This window comes from Cydia amplana, chromosome 12, assembly GCF_948474715.1.
Source record: "Cydia amplana chromosome 12, ilCydAmpl1.1, whole genome shotgun sequence".
Classification (NCBI taxonomy): domain Eukaryota; kingdom Metazoa; phylum Arthropoda; class Insecta; order Lepidoptera; family Tortricidae; genus Cydia; species Cydia amplana.
Genome location: NC_086080.1, coordinates 17,661,579 through 17,679,414, shown reverse-complemented (window position 1 = coordinate 17,679,414; position 17,836 = coordinate 17,661,579). Strand labels below are relative to the sequence as shown.

General features: G+C 36.5%; 1 protein-coding gene across 1 annotated transcript in view; it reads left to right on the top strand.

The window, feature by feature from the left end:
* Positions 1–17,836, top strand: part of LOC134652766 (uncharacterized) — a 30,474-nt gene that overhangs the window by 2,605 nt on the left and 10,033 nt on the right. The window contains exon 2 of the mRNA XM_063507928.1: positions 16,682–16,774. Coding sequence (XP_063363998.1) covers positions 16,682–16,774 — 93 coding nt within the window. The remainder of the gene's footprint in view (positions 1–16,681; positions 16,775–17,836) is intronic.

The window sequence follows — 17,836 nt, the reverse complement described above, 5'->3', positions numbered from 1 at the left end:
GGTCAGATGCACCACGTGCGCATTAGTTCCACGAAAATGAGAAAGTATCAAAAATAACTGATAATAATTACTCTCAGGATTCTCCCTTATAGAGGCCAAGGGAGAGACACTCTCTGATATAGAGGTTCGAACGGGACAAACGACTCTCTCTTAAAGAGGTTTGTACCTCTCGCTAATAGAGGTAATCTAGGGAAAAAATGACGGGACCTTATAATATCTCTCGCTAATAGAGGTTTCTCGTTTATCCAGTTCTACCTTATCCAGGTTTGACTGTATTACAACATTAGTGCGGAGGCACGCGACTTAATTTATGTAGATGTCGTTGAATACTTTCAACCCTTTGTTGACCCCTGTCAAAAAAATATTGAAATTCAACCGCCAAGAACTACTCGTAAATAATGACTTCCGTAGTGAAGCTGCAATACAATATTTATTTCAACAATATTTGAAGAATATTCGAGCGACCTAAATTCTTCTAAATTTGAATTTGTAAGCTCTACTTTCGATGGTTTAGGATATGCATTGTTTGTCAATATCTACATATAGGTACATATAACTGATATAACGCGACTATTTAGATACAGTATATACATATTGTAATAGTACTAAGCTAACAATTACAATTCACATTGTAAGTAAGAGTAAAATTTCTCGTGCCTTTTTACTTCCTCAAAACACACTCTACGCACATGTTCGCTGTAAAAGAATATCAAAGGAAATTTCCCACAAATGTCCGCGGGTCATTGATACGATCCATCTGTTTCATCTCGAGTATTTATTCAAGAGTTGAGCGAACAACTACTGTCACAACAGATGTGCAAAAATAGTGAGCCAAATGTACGAAACTACTGCGTACTCGAGTTCAAAGAACTTGCATTTCGGAATTAAAATGACTTGTGTCTCATCGTTTTATGTAAATCTGTAACCTCGAAATTGTTGTGTAATTATAAATGCACTAGTGTCAGCCCGCAACTTCCTGATAAAGATAAAGATAGTTTATTATTCAAGTAGGCATATTACAATGCGCTTATGAACGTCAAATAAAGCTACACCGGCTCACGGTATAGTCACGTCACGTGAATTTTCATAGCATCTATCATCGCGATACATTTTTGTTTGACGTTTGTCGATGTACGGTTGTCATCTTGGCTATACCCCCACAGCTTATTTCGACTACGCTCTTACCAAATATATTTCATGCCCTGCTTACACTAATAACACGACAATTTTATTTTAAAGATTACGAGTTTTCATTATACTTGTACAGACATTTCTCCTCTTATTTCTAATTTAATTGCAGCCGCATTTCTAGTGGCCACCAGAGCACAGACTGCAATGACATCTACACAGTTTTATTACGTTTACTACCTAACTAGCTTTCTAATCAATTTAGTCAGCAAGCAAGACACGATATAGAAATGGTACCTTACATTCATTACATTCAAAACCTTTTAACGGTTTAAGGATGACTCACGCCAGACCGGGCCGGGCCCGGACCGGAGCTTCCGGCGCTTCGTTTTCTATGGAAATCGTGATCACCAATCAGCCGTCATAGAAAATGACGTAAGGGACGCTTTGGCACGGGACCGGCCCGGTCTAGCGTGAGTCAAGGATGACTCACGTTAGACCGGGCGGTGTTCGGGCCGGAGTTTCCGGCGTTACTTTTCTATAACAGATGACAGGTGATCACGTGATGCTTTCCATAGAAAACGAAGCTCCGGAAGCTCCGGCCCGGACACGGCCCGGTCTAACGTGAATCATCCTTTATCCTTTAAGCTGTTTGATGTTGGATGACGGAACTGTTTTATGACAATTTAAAAAGTAGTCTTTTGATAACGATATAGATCCTATAGTGACACAATGATGTCATCGGATTAACGGCCGTCGATAGTGAAACCGGCGCGCTGCCATGGATCGATGGATCTATAGATCGTATTAGGTCACGCAGAAACCCGAGCGGAGTGAACGCCCGCGCTAATTTTACCGCGCGCGCGCAAGTAGGTCAGGTCGATCGATCGCGATCGATACAAGTGCATCCGAGGTAATGGACTGATAGTGCAACAAGTGTATCCTCATGCGAATATCATAATCGTGCTAAAAAGCTGACTCTCTTAATTCCATCTCATTTTTTAACCATAAAAATCTAAACACTCTATCGGTAGTCCCTCAAGGAAATACCGATAGACTTCTTCAGTCCAGCTGTTTAGGTTACTACAATCAGGGAAATACGTCTTCCGAAACCGACCATTTACTAAATATCATTGAACCTATGTATCTAGGGCATGTTTACAATAGTGAGCTCTGTGATGATATATTTGGCTCGATAATCAGTAGGTACTTTAACTGTAGTTCTCCGCCAGATACCCTTTTAATACAAGTATCTTCTGTTAAACTCCTGTTTTAAACACACAGCATCCATTTGGCACCAATCCAACATTCACCAAAGTTATAAACTTAATTTCTCAACAAAATCTTTTGAATTAGAACTCTTCCGTGTCTTGTATTTGGTATGTATTTACAAACAACGATGTGTGAAGTGTCAAGACACAATTAAAGCTGCGCGTACGCTTCCTGCTGCCACTGCCAACTCTAGCGCTGGCAAATTAGACACTATTTGTAGAAACAAGCGAATATGTAATCATGATTTCTCCGAGTATATTCAGAAGATAGATATGGGAAAAAATACTAACAGGCTAAATAAAAAGATATGGGATTACGAACTAGTACTGGAAGAAAAATACGTCACTTTGACAGCGCCAGCACCCAAACAAATTATCTTACTATAAAATTTCATTAAAGAGCCAGGATTTTAGCATTTTTTTATTTGAAACCTAATAGTAATTAGTTTTTTCTTCTTAGTTCATCTCCGAAACTATGTAAATACATGATGTGCAATTGTGCAGTACAACAAAGAAGTAGACTTGAAACCTGTTTGTAAACACACTCCAACGTCACATAACCAGCATGATCTTGTGAAGCTTTGTTCGGGCATCCAGCGCTGGCGCGCCGCCAACCTGCGCATCTATCAGGAGGAACGACCTTCCTCCTTGTCTGCACTTATATGGCAGTTGGCAAGTTCCCCGAAAGGGAGCTCGGCCTTGTCGGACAAAGCGCTTTTTGTCCGTTTCTGCGAAATACTGAAGCAATTGAGCTAATTAGTAAACTGAATCCTTGGAACTCGGAGTTTTCAGGAGACACTTGAGTGGTATTGAGTGGATTTATTGATCTGTGCAGCGTGTCTTTAAGATTAAATGGATTTGCTCGCAATCTAGTGCCACAGGTTTTTTGTCATTCATAATACAACATTTCCTTAAATGCATGTATGAATAGGTAATGAAGAAAACCTAACCACCACAGAATCTGAACACACCGTGTTTGAAAGCGTGGCATCTATTGACAGTATGCAAATTTGGTTGGATTTCAAGAACTTAAATATCAACTATCAGCTTTTTATCACCGTTATTAGAAATAATCTGACACTCATAGAGTCATAGATGATTTTATCTGAAGACATGATAAATTGATAAGAAAACAACGAGTTTTGCATTCTCAACATACATACCTTAGAATAAGTTTCTTAGAATAAATTTTCTGTGACAAGCATCTAACAATTTGTAAGCTATCTATGGGGAGAAATCCATAAGCTCATTATAGCGTCTCGTGCGCACACCGTACGACGCACGCGCATCCGTCGATCACACGCGAAAGCTGACCACATGCAGTAGAAACGCTGACAGTTGTCATGTCATCGTGATTGTTGGATTTCTCTGTCATGAATACGCGTTTGAATAGTGGGTAATTAAGATCCGTATAATAGGTAAGTGTACTATTAACAAAACAGATAATTATTTTGGACCAACTTAGGATAAAGTTGACCTAGAGATAAACCAGGGAAAACTTTACGAATGGACTTTGATTTAATATGAGTAGAGCATTTAGAGGAGTAGGCGTAATTTCATAATCTTTCATTTATTTATTTCGCGTCTGTCGTCGTTAGCTTGGACGTGAAAACTCTCTAAAATAATATGCTAAAACCATAAGAGTAATGGAGTAAATCAATACAGTTTCCAATTGTGTGTGTTGATACAACTCGCCCTATTCTGAGAGTCCCCATCAAGACAGATCTTGTGTGAATTTTAATCCCGCCGCTTAGGAATTAAATTCAATGACTCTTATAAAACAGCAACGAGTCATACAGTGCCGGTTATCAATTAACATACAACCGTGACTTTTCAAGATTGTTCTCAATCTGTTAATTAAATGAGTCGGAAGCCAAATTGGCCAATTACATATAAATTACACGAATTACTGTTTATTTCTGCAGTGCGATAGAAAGTCATGCGCCGCTACCCGTCTTTCTACGAGCCTTAAAAGGAGAGCGCTTTATGCAACTTTCTTATTTCAGGGAGCCGGTAATATTAAATATTACAATTAAAATAATAACTTTACCGATTATAAACTCAAGAGTAATGAAAATGGGTTACTTCATGATAATATCTTCGTTTATCTCTGTGCCCATTTTAAATCTCTTTAATTGCAAACGCTGGCGGAGTAGAGGTGGCTCCATGAACATTTCTTCGAGAAACTGACGGATGGGGACTATCATAAAAGGCAAATACAACCATATGACATATCCCTGTTGGCTTTTTAGGGTTCCGTACCCAAAGGGTAAAAACGGGACCCTATTACTAAGACTCCGCTGTCCGTCCGTCCGTCCGTCCGTCCGTCCGTCCGTCCGTCCGTCCGTCCGTCCGTCCGTCCGTCCGTCAGTCACCAGGCTATATCTCACGAACCGTGATAGCTATAGACAGTTGAAATTTTGACAGATGATGTATTTCTGTTGCCGCTATAACAACAAATACCTACTAAAAACAGAATAAAATAAAGATTTAAGTGGGGCTCCCATACAACAAACGTGATTTTTGACCGAAGTTAAGCAACGTCGGGCGGGGTCAGTACTTGGATGGGTGACCATTTTTTTTTCTTGTTTTTTGTTGATGGTGCGGAACCCTCTGTGCGCGAGTCCGACTCGCACTTGGCCGGTTTTTGGCAAACAACGCGGCATAAAACATGACAAAATCATTGCATAGGATTTTAATAGAGCGTGTTTCCCTACATTTGTCTACTCTAATGAGTTAATTCGTCCGTTCTAACACGATTTGTCACGAAATTAGAGCAACCGTAGAACCAACTGCCCGAATCAGTGTCGCCACGCGCCACCTCCTACAGAATTATAACAGACTTAATTATAATGAAAATAAGGTATATTATTCATTGAAACGTGTCTTGCATAGATCACGCAAAATAACTGATCGAAAGGCTGATTGTTTTAACAATTTGACATGGTTTTGATACGACCGTAAATCAATGTACCCTGCTGCACCAGTCAGTGTGAGCCGTTAAGGCTGATTGGTGCTAACGATAATCAATAAGGAGTCGTCTTATTATGTCGGCTCGGATCGGCTCGCTCCGAGCTGCATAGACAAAGCTTTTTTCTATCGGTTATTGCCCATTCTGCGTCGATAGATGTGGAGAGACCCTTAGACATCTCGCTCGCACTTATTGGTGCGCATGGCCTGATGACACGAGGACACGACTCAAGGTCGTATAAAATTAAGATCAAAATCTTATCAGATTATTAAAACAGAATAGGCCTCCGCGTCTTCCATAGATTACAAAAAACGAATTGAGAATTATAATGTAGGAGGTGATAATAGGTATCGCATGCGCGTGCGGACATGCGCCTGCGCTACCGTTCCGGTGAGATGCTGCATCCGATTGGACCGCTTTGTGCGCAATTAAAAAGTCCGGTTTCATAAGAAATGTTAAGTAGCTTGTTGATTTTGCGGATAGTGGAATAATTATAGTAGCAAGTTAGTTACATATGCTACATATAGGCGATGAAGTACTTATACTTGGTCAAGCAGATCTTGTCAGTAGAAAAAGGCGGCAAATTTGAAAAATGTAGGCGCGAATGGATATCGTCTCATAGAAAGTTTGAATTGCGCGCCTTTTTTTACTGACAAGATTTGCTTGACCAGCTATACATATTTTTTTATTTATATTTGTTAGGACAATTACTCCGTCCGACAGAAAATAGATTAGGATATAACGGTCTATTTGTAATCGATTTCAATAAAAGGAGCCAGCTCCTTTTCAATTCGCTTAGTGAGATTTTCATAGTAGGTAGTTATTTTATGTTATTTTTTGATAAAAATTATACAAATTGATCATCTTCTTTTTTAAATAACTTAATTGAAAACATTAAACATGTTTAGAGCACGCTTTATGGTATCGTACAGGTTCCAATTGTGTTTAATGTAGAACAGTTTTCCATGTTATTGTATGTCCATACCACTCTGACATACATATCTGTAAGTTCGTATGTTACGTGATTAAAATAAATTGAAATGGAATCCACAACATATATTCGAACCAGATTATTCCTTTGCATTCTTCGTGTCTTTGTCACGATCTCTGTTTGAACACAGAGACAATCCGCAAATTTCCGCATATACTATTATTAAACCGTCCGGATGAACCACAGTTTACTACTAACATTCATGTTTGAAAATGTTAAAATAATCTTTTTCTACTCCAGCACTTAAATGTGTCAATTAAATGACTGACAGTGATATCTAAAGCAATGTCATTTGAATGCTTTGTCTATAGGCTCATAAGATGACTGCTAGCAGTCATCTTATGAGTATAATACAACTGCTTTATTTTTTTTAAAGATACAAGTTCCGATCATCTTGATTGAAAGAGGTATGTTTTCATTTACAATAATAACTCTTTTTTTTTTAAATAATAACTCAATTTTTTTTAAATAATAACTCTATTTTTTTAATAATAACTCTTTTTTTTTAATAATAACTCTTTTTTTTTAATAATCTCTTTTTTTTAATAATAACTTTTTTTTCTTTTTTTTTTTCTTTTTTTTTTTTTTGCTGCAGCTGTCATAGAAAAAGTAATGTATGCAACAGCTCATAATTGGTTCTTAAAATTCTCGGGTCTTTTTTTACAAAACTCGACTACGTCTCGTTTTGTAACTTCGACCCTTGAATTTTAAGAACCCTTATTATATCACTGTTGCATAAACTACTATTAAAATGTTAATTCATCAGGAATATAGATTATAATAGCTTGTCGTGTCAGATTTATCTTTGACACAAATTAAGCCGTTAACCGACTGGACTTTCTCGTTTTCTTATATCAAAGCGATCAGTGATTAAATAGCTTCCATTGATCAGATATAAAAATAAAGTGATTGTATATAAAAACGTTTTGCGATTAAATATCAATAAATTGAGAAATCTGTGTACTTTGTATTGATCTCTTTTAAATCGAATTCATTTGAATCTCACGATTAATGAACGTGATGTTAATTCAGACGTTTTCGCGATTCATTGTCGCTTAGATTATTATTTATCTGCGCGTGACACGAGGATTATATCGCGTTTATAAGAAACGTAAAAAACTGGAAACATATTAGGGATGTATTTTCAATAGTTTTATTTCATGAGTAACTATATCGCGGTAAGGTAATCGAAGACAATATTTTCTAAGTTGTAGTTTGACGATTTCACTGATAAATTAACTTAACGTGCACATTATATTAGTTATTTAACGTGTGATTTAATTAAATTTAGCATTTATAACGTGACTTTTACGTTTATCGTTTCCTCAAGACAATCATAGGCTCAAGAGCTAGCTGTAACTAACTTTAATTAGTCAAAATAAAGAACTTTTAGTCAAAATAAATTACATGGATGGAGGCAGGTTTTTTGGAGAAAGAGAATTCCACCAATTATGGACTCTTTCTTCTTTTATCTGACGAAATTCTTATAACTTGGTATAAAAGATATAATATATAGTCCGTCAACCAAATCTTGTCAGTAGCAATGTAAAGCAAACTAAAGTAGGGCAACACTCAAAGAGCAGTATTGCGCTAAGAAAAGCAGCAATGTACATCGAACCAACAGTTTTTTTTTCCGCTGAGCGCGCCCTGCGTACGACAATTCAAATTGTCACTCGCGGTTTATTGAAAAAAATTGAAACATGGACGGACAATTTAAAAGCGATGTTAAAACAATGTTAATCAAAATGATGAACAAATTTGAAGATATCAAAAACAACTCTCTATCGTAGTGCTTATATTCTCTTTGTTCCCTATCTATGTCTTCTAAGTTTACTAAAATAAAATCATATCAAAATGCAGATAATTAGATAGTGCATATATTTGTTATTTACAATATAATATGCCACTTGTTAATGTAAATTAGTGTACTGTTCTGGATGAATATGACATACCTGTGTAATTTTTTTGATTGGTATATATTGTACAATATACATATTAAAAATAAAACAACTGATATTTGGGTGTTTATTTAATTTAAAGGTAAATAAGATAAGGGTCACTTTTCGACTTGGTTGCGTTGTACACGTACATAAACCGCCATAGGTAAGTTTTGTCTGAAAAGATACTACCTACTACGAACGCCTTATATTGGGCAAGATTTAATCCTGCAACAAACATGTATGGATTAGGTAGATATTGCGAAAGAACGGCGATATAATCAAGGCTCTTAATACTGTTTAAAAGGTTTACCTTTGTAAATAGTCACAACTGATTGCTGAAAATATTAGACATGTGGGCCTATGGACGGTTTCCAGGACACAATTTATGGTCTTGTTGGATAGATTTAGGCATACGTTTTAATTTTATTTATGCCTTTTAACCCTAAAACAAAAAAACTGAACATAATCTTAAAAGTTCGAAAGAGTCCTTCCAATACTTGTCATAACCTCAATTTTTAGTAATGTTTACCATCAACGAGCATGATTGTACATTGTAGGCCCCTTAGCTTTGCTTATTCTTATTTAATGTATTGGTATTTAATGGTGACAGCAGAAATATCTCTTGAAACAGAAACGATTCAGAATGAAAACCAAATGAAAACAAATAAGGTGACGGCTGTCATTCACGGTCCACATTCCACAGATAAAACACAGATGACAGGCGTTTTGGAATTATTTGAACACAGTGTTGCTAACCCGCGATTTTTCAAATTTGCCGCCTTTTACTACTGACAAGATTTGGTTGACGGACTTTAGCGTCTAACCAATTATTGTCAACAAAGTAGGTTTCGCGTGCAACACTAGTGGAATGCTCTAGTGATATATCAGAGCTGTAACTGCATTTAAATACTATTTAACCTAACAAACATTGAATGGCACGTTCGGCGCGTTATTTCCGTGGCGGCTGGCCTGCCAAGCATCTGGCCCACTGATCTTCTGCAGCACTAATTATAGCGGCCGGAAGACTGGAGAACATTGACATACTGACATGGCGTCTCCTGGGATGCTAGTTCAACGTAAAATTACGACAATATTGTAACAAAATGGGGCAACGGAACTGCCTGGGTAAATTTTTCTGTCTCATATTTCAGAGAATACGTACGTTTATATTTCTTTAAGTTAGGAGAAAATAATCTAATATAAAAATAAAAAATAATTAAAAAATTAAAAATAAACAAAAATAAAACCAAAATAAAATAACTTAATATAATATCTTTTTTAAAAAAAGGGAACCGCCTTCAAAAAACCAACCCACTGAAAAGTACAAAATAATTTTTAAATATATGGCACCCCTTTACGTGTCCAGTCCCTATCCCACGGCGTAAAGCAAATTTTTGCCAAAAAGTAATTAATACCTAATAATAAGAAAATTAATAATCACCCGGGTAATTACTTAGTTTTTGAAGTCGGTACCAAACCAAAATTTTTGTGAACCGATATTTTATACAACGAAGAACGCTGCACTTACTTGCATTATAATACATACTTAGTTTACTCATTAATTTAGTTCTTGTAGGTTAAGTACTACGTACTCGTATTGTTTTTCTGATTGGTAGTAAAGACTGTTTTTGTTGGTTTGGCACCGCCTTCAAAAACTAAGTAATTACCCGGGTGATTATTAATTTTCTTATTATTAGGTATTAATTACTTTTTGGCAAAAATTTGCTTTACGCCGTGGGATAGGGACTGGACACGTAAAGGGGTGCCATATATTTAAAAATTATTTTGTACTTTTCAGTGGGTTGGTTTTTTGAAGGCGGTTCCCTTTTTTTAAAAAAGATATTATATTAAGTTATTTTATTTTGGTTTTATTTTTGTTTATTTTTAATTTTTTAATTATTTTTTATTTATTTTATTTTATTTTTTACTTTTTAGTGATAGGTAGGTACTTCATTTATTTTAGGTTTTGGGCTAAAATACTAGTTTGTTAGGCTCTCTATTTAGTCTACTAATGTTGGTGATGGCCTAACTCGATGATAATCGCGACACAACATAATATGACGTTTTGGTGCTAAACGATTTGTATGTATATTGCTCCCACTCCCACTCCCATTCCCAGTCCCAGTCCCAGTCCGAGTCCGACTCCCACTCCCACTATTTTATCTAAATCGGTTTTAGCAACATAAATTTGTTGGTAGGTATACCGAATACCGATAGCATGGCCACCTACCGGGTCCAATTGGTTTTTCAAACCATCCATGTACTGTACACTAAAACCTTCTCCAGAATGTAACAAACACTTTTCTGAAAACCGCATCAAAATCGGTTCAGCCAAACGCGAGATAATCACGAACAAACATACACACATACATACGTACAATACATACGGGTCAAACTGAGAACGTCCTTTTTTTAAAGGCAGTTAGAAAAAAGTTCATCGACCCACCTAGTGGACCTCTGCAACATAGGCAAACGACGACAAGTCGGTTAACCAAAACAAAGTGTGCCTATGTTGCACCAAACCTAAGTTCCACTAGGTACAGCAAGGGTTTAGCATCAGCTCTATCTTGGGTACTGCTCTCCCAAATGCTCATCAAGATGTGACAGATTACCAAAATAGCGTGGGCCTATGTTGCACCAAACCTGAGTTCCACTAGGTACAGCAAGGGTTCAGCATCAGCTCTATCTTGGGTACTGCTCTCCCAAGTGCTCATCAAGATGTGACGGATGGCCAAAATAGCGTTGGCCTATGTTGCACCAAACCTGAGTTCCACTAAGTACAGCCAGGGTTCAGCATCAGTTCTATCTTGGGTACTGCTCTCCCAAGTGCTCATCAAGATGTGACGGATGACCAAAATAGCGTGGGCCTATGTTGCACCAAACTTGAGTTCCACTAGGTACAGCCAGGGTGAACCCTGCCAGCCAGGGTGGTTTGGTGCATCAGTTCTATCTTGGGTACTGCTCTCCCAAGTGCTCATCAAGATGTGACGGATGACCAAAATAGCGTGGGCCTATGTTGCACCAAACTTGAGTTCCACTAGGTACAGCCAGGGTGAACCCTGCCAGCCAGGGTGGTTTGGTGCATCAGCTCTATCTTGGGTACTGCTCTCCCAAGTGCTCATCAAGATGTGACGGATAGCCAAAATAGCGTTGGCCTATGTTGCACCAAACCTGAGTTCCACTAGGTACAGCCAGGGTTCAGCATCAGCTCTATCTTGGATACTGCTCTCCCAAGTGCTCATCAAGATGTGACGGATGACCAAAATAGCGTGGGCCTATGTTGCACCAAACTTGAGTTCCACTAGGTACAGCCAGGGTGAACCCTGCCAGCCAGGGTGGTTTGGTGCATCAGCTCTATCTTGGGTACTGCTCTCCCAAGTGCTCATCAAGATGTGACGGATAGCCAAAATAGCGTTGGCCTATGTTGCACCAAACCTGAGTTCCACTAGGTACAGCCAGGGTTCAGCATCAGCTCTATCTTGGATACTGCTCTCCCAAGTGCTCATCAAGATGAGACGGATGACCAAAACAGCGTGGGCCTATGTTGCACCAAACCTGAGTTCCACTAGGTACATCCCGAGTTCCACTAGGTACATCCAGGGTTCAGCATCAGCCCTATCTTGGGTACTGCTCTCCCAAGTGCTTATCAAGGCGTGTCGGATGACCAAAACAGCGTGAGCCTATGTTGCACCAAACCTGAGTTCCACTAGGTACAGCCAGGGTTCAGCATCAGCTCAGATCTATGTATACTAAAACCTTCTCCAGAATGTAAGAAACACTTTTCTGAAAACCGCATCAAAATCGGTTCAGCCAAACGCGAGATAATCGCGAACAAATATACATACATACATACATACGGGTCAAACTGAGAACCTCCTTTTTTTTTGAAGGCGGTTAAAAAATATGTATTTGAAAATTTATTTTGTGTTTTCGCCTCATATCAAACATTCATAATTAATGATAGAATTTTTTTTTGTGATTTTATAATGTACTATATATATATATAATCTATTGAGATACTTACCAAAATATGTTTCGTTTCACAAAAGCATTTTTTTTTTCATCCTTCGCAAATAGCATCAAAAGAAGTCACTAACTTGTAGGTTCGGATATATCTAAATCTGACCCCTCTGAAAATTCGGAGGATTTTGAAACAAACACATTCGGACAAAAGAAATTTTTGAATAAAAATACAAAATTTGAAATAAAATTGGAATAAAGGTAACCATGGCTAAATAAAATTGTAGCGTGTTCATTGTGCAGTCCTTAAGAAGTGCAAAATAATTCCGTGAACCGTATTCGTTACAATCCCATCATTTTAATCAGCAGTTTAAATCGGACCCCAAAACGACAACGTCAACAACTTTGACTCACAACCTAATCACCTTGTCAGTAAACGACAAGCGATACATATGTCACCTGTACGGATATGATGGTCGTTCTTGTCTACGTGACAGCGTGATAAAATGGTGTCCGTCACTTTCTTTCCCACGGTGTTAAACAGTGACAGTTATTTTATCACGTGGATAAAGATGGATAAAGCTATCCATAATAGGCTGGCTGTCACGACATAAACACGATACAGAAACATAAGGCGGGCTGTGTAGCATGCTGAAGTCGTATTTTCTGTGGGTGTGTTATGCAATGTGAACTGACTGAGTCATTGCTTGGCGTTTAACGAATACAAACTGTGTATTAAATTATACAGATGGTGTGAGTTACGGTAATTGTGGTATAAATTATTGAGTAAAAATGTTAACAATGGGTAAATTTCGTGTCCATGTTTGTTTGAAAAAAAATACGTTTCGATTGACTAAATATTTCCCTGTAACCGTAAAACAAAAAAGTTACTAAGTAGTAATTAAAACAATCCCATAAAATATTAGGAATAAAATTCTACTTACTACCAAGTTTAGTAAAGTATCGTTATTTCTAAGTTTTACCTACCGATACGATTTAATACAATGTTTCATTTAACTAAATTTTCATAGTTAAATGAAACATTGTATGAAATATGTATCTGTGGGTACAACTTTAAAAATAACGATACTTTGCTAAACATGGTAGGATTAAATTATAGAATCTTCTCGTAATGATATTACCAGCCTCACTAAGTAACTAACATGAATAGTTTGCGGAAGCATACATTATAGGTAGGTATCTTAATTTATTTAATCTCAAACATATGTGTGAAGTATGTGTGTTAATATTAGCTCCCTATATTTACACTGTTAATGCAGTTAGTAAACAAACGATCATCAGTATTGAGCATTTTTTCTACTTTCTGCGCTGACACTTCACAAATTCTTGCGAAAATAGACAGCATTTGTTTATGTGTCGACACTTCAACAGCTTTGCCAAAAGATAGACTCGCACGGAACTGTAAATTGGATTATGAGCGTTGAGTATTCTTGAAGTCATGGATGTGTAGTGTACCTAATATATTAGGCTGCGCTACTGCTTTATATATGTATAAAGTCTAAGTTCGAAAGCGGGGTATAGGTTATTTTGGGAAATGGCAAATATCTACTAAACTAGAATCACTTTTTACTGTAGCAACAGCAAGGTGCCTTGGTAATCGTTGCAGTAGCGTAAGTGTTGCTAAAGTAGGTATAAAGTGCTTGAGTGCACCTTACTTACTAAATATGAGCGTAGTATCGAGTTTGAACCATCGGAGGTAAATTTATGTTTACCTACGCAATTAAGACCCCCTTAGGTTTATTTATAAATAATGTTATACTTATAGAATGTAATGGCTATTTGTGTCTTCGTGGAATATGCCGCGTCACAGTGACAAGCGTAAGCGCACTTCCGGTACCTACTAAGTATACATTACACAGCCATCTGCAGGTATGTAATGTATGTGTTTCTTTAACCGACGAATAAATAAGTATTAGTTTGAAAGCGTTTACATATTTAATGAAATAGTAGAGCTTTACTTTTCTAGTTCATTATTACCTTTTCAAGGGAATTAATGTCGAATATAAAAGTTGCGATATCTACAACATTTGCAAATTGTTTTCCGCCAGAGACGCGTGTATAACCGTCTACTATTTTATAAATATGACCTTGGCTAGGGCTATATTTTTGGATACAATTACCTACGTACATTATCTCCATGATCATTTCGTCTAATTTATTTTCATTTTAATCGTACTTCCGCCTAAATATAGAGCAATTTATTTTCAATCTACAAGCGAAAATTATAGGGGACTTTATAAGTACTTGTACCATAATAATTATGCCCGACAATGAACAATCTGACCTATGTGCCCTCAATATTGTCTATTTACCTACATATTTGTATACTTGACTTCTAAATTACTATAGTTCAAACACCAACCCGAGACATTTGGGCAGATGATATATTTGAATTGATGATAGTATCAATATTACCTCCACTGTCATCTGAGTATGTAGCACGCGGTTGAGTGGTTAGGAAATCATAATATATCGGGTGGAACAGAACGAAGGACTTTTACCCAACGAACGGGGAATTGTTTAGGCTACGTACTTTATTTTTCGCTTATTATCACCATAATATTACTAACCGTTTTTGAGATACAGTTTGTTAAACATTAGTGTAAAAATCGGTATATTTAAATCCTAGCAAGTAGTTGAATGTCATGACATAAGTATATGTGTCAATTTAAAATGTAACTAACTTTGTAGGGTTGTCACTAATATAAAAATATTTTATTTTTATTTTATTTGAAATATGTTTACATGACCTTACAGACAGATCCAATGCGCCATGAAACTTAACATTAACATATACCAAGCAGGTACATATAACTATTACGAATAACAATCAGGTACAAACAAACAATTACAAATAACACAATTACAAATCACTTTATAATGTTATACTTATAGAATGTAAGGGCTATTTGTGTTTTTAATGTTAATAATTTTGTTTTACTTTTTAATCGCTCAACGATTATAATAACTCGATTGTAGATCACTTAGATAAAACTATCCTTTTAGCTCAGTCTCTATAGTTCATTTTTTTTAGCGTTAGAAAGAACTTGAAAGAAGGTGAGCGATTTTGACATGTCTTTTAATTGAAAAACACTTTTTAAAAATCAATAACTATTACTTATGAAAGCAGAAGACTATAAAAGATCGTATTAGAGTCATAATTGTTACTTATTTACCGTAACTTATTTTTAAAATGTGTTTTTCAATTAAAAGACACATCAAGATTGTTTACCCAATTTCTAATGCTAAAAAAAACGAAGTATAGAAATGTTCCAACCTGTATACCTACCTAATATATTTAGCGTGTCAATTGACGGGAAGACAAGAGATCGGAATACTAAAATAAAATATTTGTTTATTTGAGGTTAATAGGGTTTGATTTGAAATTTGATAGTCGAAGCTAGATTTTGACGGTACTGCCTAATTTAAAATTATTACTCGGAGTCCGTCTGCACTTTGCACCGACTTGAATAAAACAAAGTAAGGAAACGTCATTAAGGTTTAATTAGCTTAGTCCAAATCTCATAATTGTAAATTCATAAAATCAATTATTGTTTATAGATATATGTATATAGAGGTGTAGGTTATAACTCATAAAATAATGATTATACATTAGCTTGCACAACGCAACGCCGTTCTGTTTCAGCATCGCATTGAAACTGAAAAAGCTCACATCGGCTATAAACACTCCATTATGAAAATATTATAAATTACGAACACCCACCAATGATTCAGTGGGCTATGAAAATAGACGAAAGCGGCCTCAGAAGTCTCAGAACAAGGTCTTCCCGTACTACGAGAAATACTACGAAATGATAACATCTTAGAAAGAAACCATAGTGACCTTACATTAATAATAGCTACCTAGTTTATTAGGTTTGTTGAGAGCTATAAACTGCAAAAGATGTGTCTGGTTTTATATTATGTAACTTACGCGACACAGTATTTTTGTTTTAAAAACACAACGGAAATTACAGTTCAAGACTTATTAATGTGATTTGGCAACCTTGATTTTAGTAGACACTAGCTAGAAAATCTTTTTTCGCTTTAAAGTTTGTTGTTGTTTGTTAAGTTTGTTACGATGTAGAATATGATTGGTTTTAGTGTTGGTTTTAAATGTTGCACTAGTTTCATATTATAATTAGGTAACTACTGTAGGCTAAGAACTGATGTAAAAAGTAATGAAATAAATGCATTTATATTTGTATTTTGTATTTAGGTAACTAAAACAAATTAACACGACGATATCTCGTTGAAGTCAATCATTTTGTGTAAACATCGTATAAATTTAAATCAGGTATTTAGTTTCGTTTAGAGGTTTCACTCTCACCTCTCGTCTGCCTAGACTGTTTACCGTACACTTTCGAAATATTAATAATGTGTTTATTTTGTCTGGCAGGTGCAAGAGACGGTCCGAACGAGCGTAGTCAGCCAGCGAGCACAGGACTTCGATCCCGACCGCTGCTGGGACGAGCGGGTGCTCAAGAAATATGTATGTAAAAGACCTGTGCCATGTTTATCAAAAGCTTGTAACTTGTAATACAGGTGGAAGTCCCTTTCTAACAGAAGCTGGCAGAAAGTGACATCCGCTTGTATTACAAGATACAAGCTTTTGAGAAACGGGCCCCTTATCTATCTCTGGTCGCTGCTCAAACACAAGGTTGAGGATCGTGATCATGCCATGAGATGCCTTAATCAGCTTGTGTCCGCCTCGTCTCTTTCTTTCTTTTTTGCCGGTCCCTTATTGGCAAAAATCTATCCACTTGGTTTTGCAGTTCCTGTGATTTGTCTCCATCCGTCTTGTTCTTCTGTAGTCCTCACCGCTTGATGGAGTTTACCTGAGGTGGCCTTCTTAATATTCATGTCTTAAAACTGACCCAATTCAGAGGAAGTTGATGTCTTCCATGAATCCCCCGGTTCAGAATCGTAAGCATGCATCTCCACTTGCTTGCCTTTTGTGTTCCTGGGAATCTTAATGTATCATTAACTGCCGTAATCGTTTAAAAGTCGTAGAAGTCTAACATATAATAAACAGACATAAAGTTTCTCCGTCTCTTAGAGATGACAACAACATTATCATTATAAAGCTTTTGTAACTATTAATACGCACCTACATGAAATTTCAGATATTGGATGTCGACGGTTTTCTCTTCCAAGAATTCTATTTTTAAGAGATTTTTCTCAAATAAAATGAGGAAGTGTTGGACTGGAATACCCAATAATTTTCAGTTGGAAACCAAACGGCTAACGTGTCTTTCTGAATGAAATAAATTGTACGTTTGCCAAATACATATATAGTCCAAATTCTGAAACATTTTCTGGGAATTTTATTTTTTATACCACATCGGTGGCAAACAAGCATACGGGCCGCCTGATGGTAAGCAGTCACCGTAGCGTAGTTTAATATAGAATTTCTTTATCTCTTCCATTTAATTCCATCCATTCCTTCCAATTTAAGTTGTGGCATATTTTATTTTTGAATATTGAAATATCAAGACCTCTTTAGCAGCTCATGGGGACATTAATGGATAGAAATCTAGTCATATTAAACTAT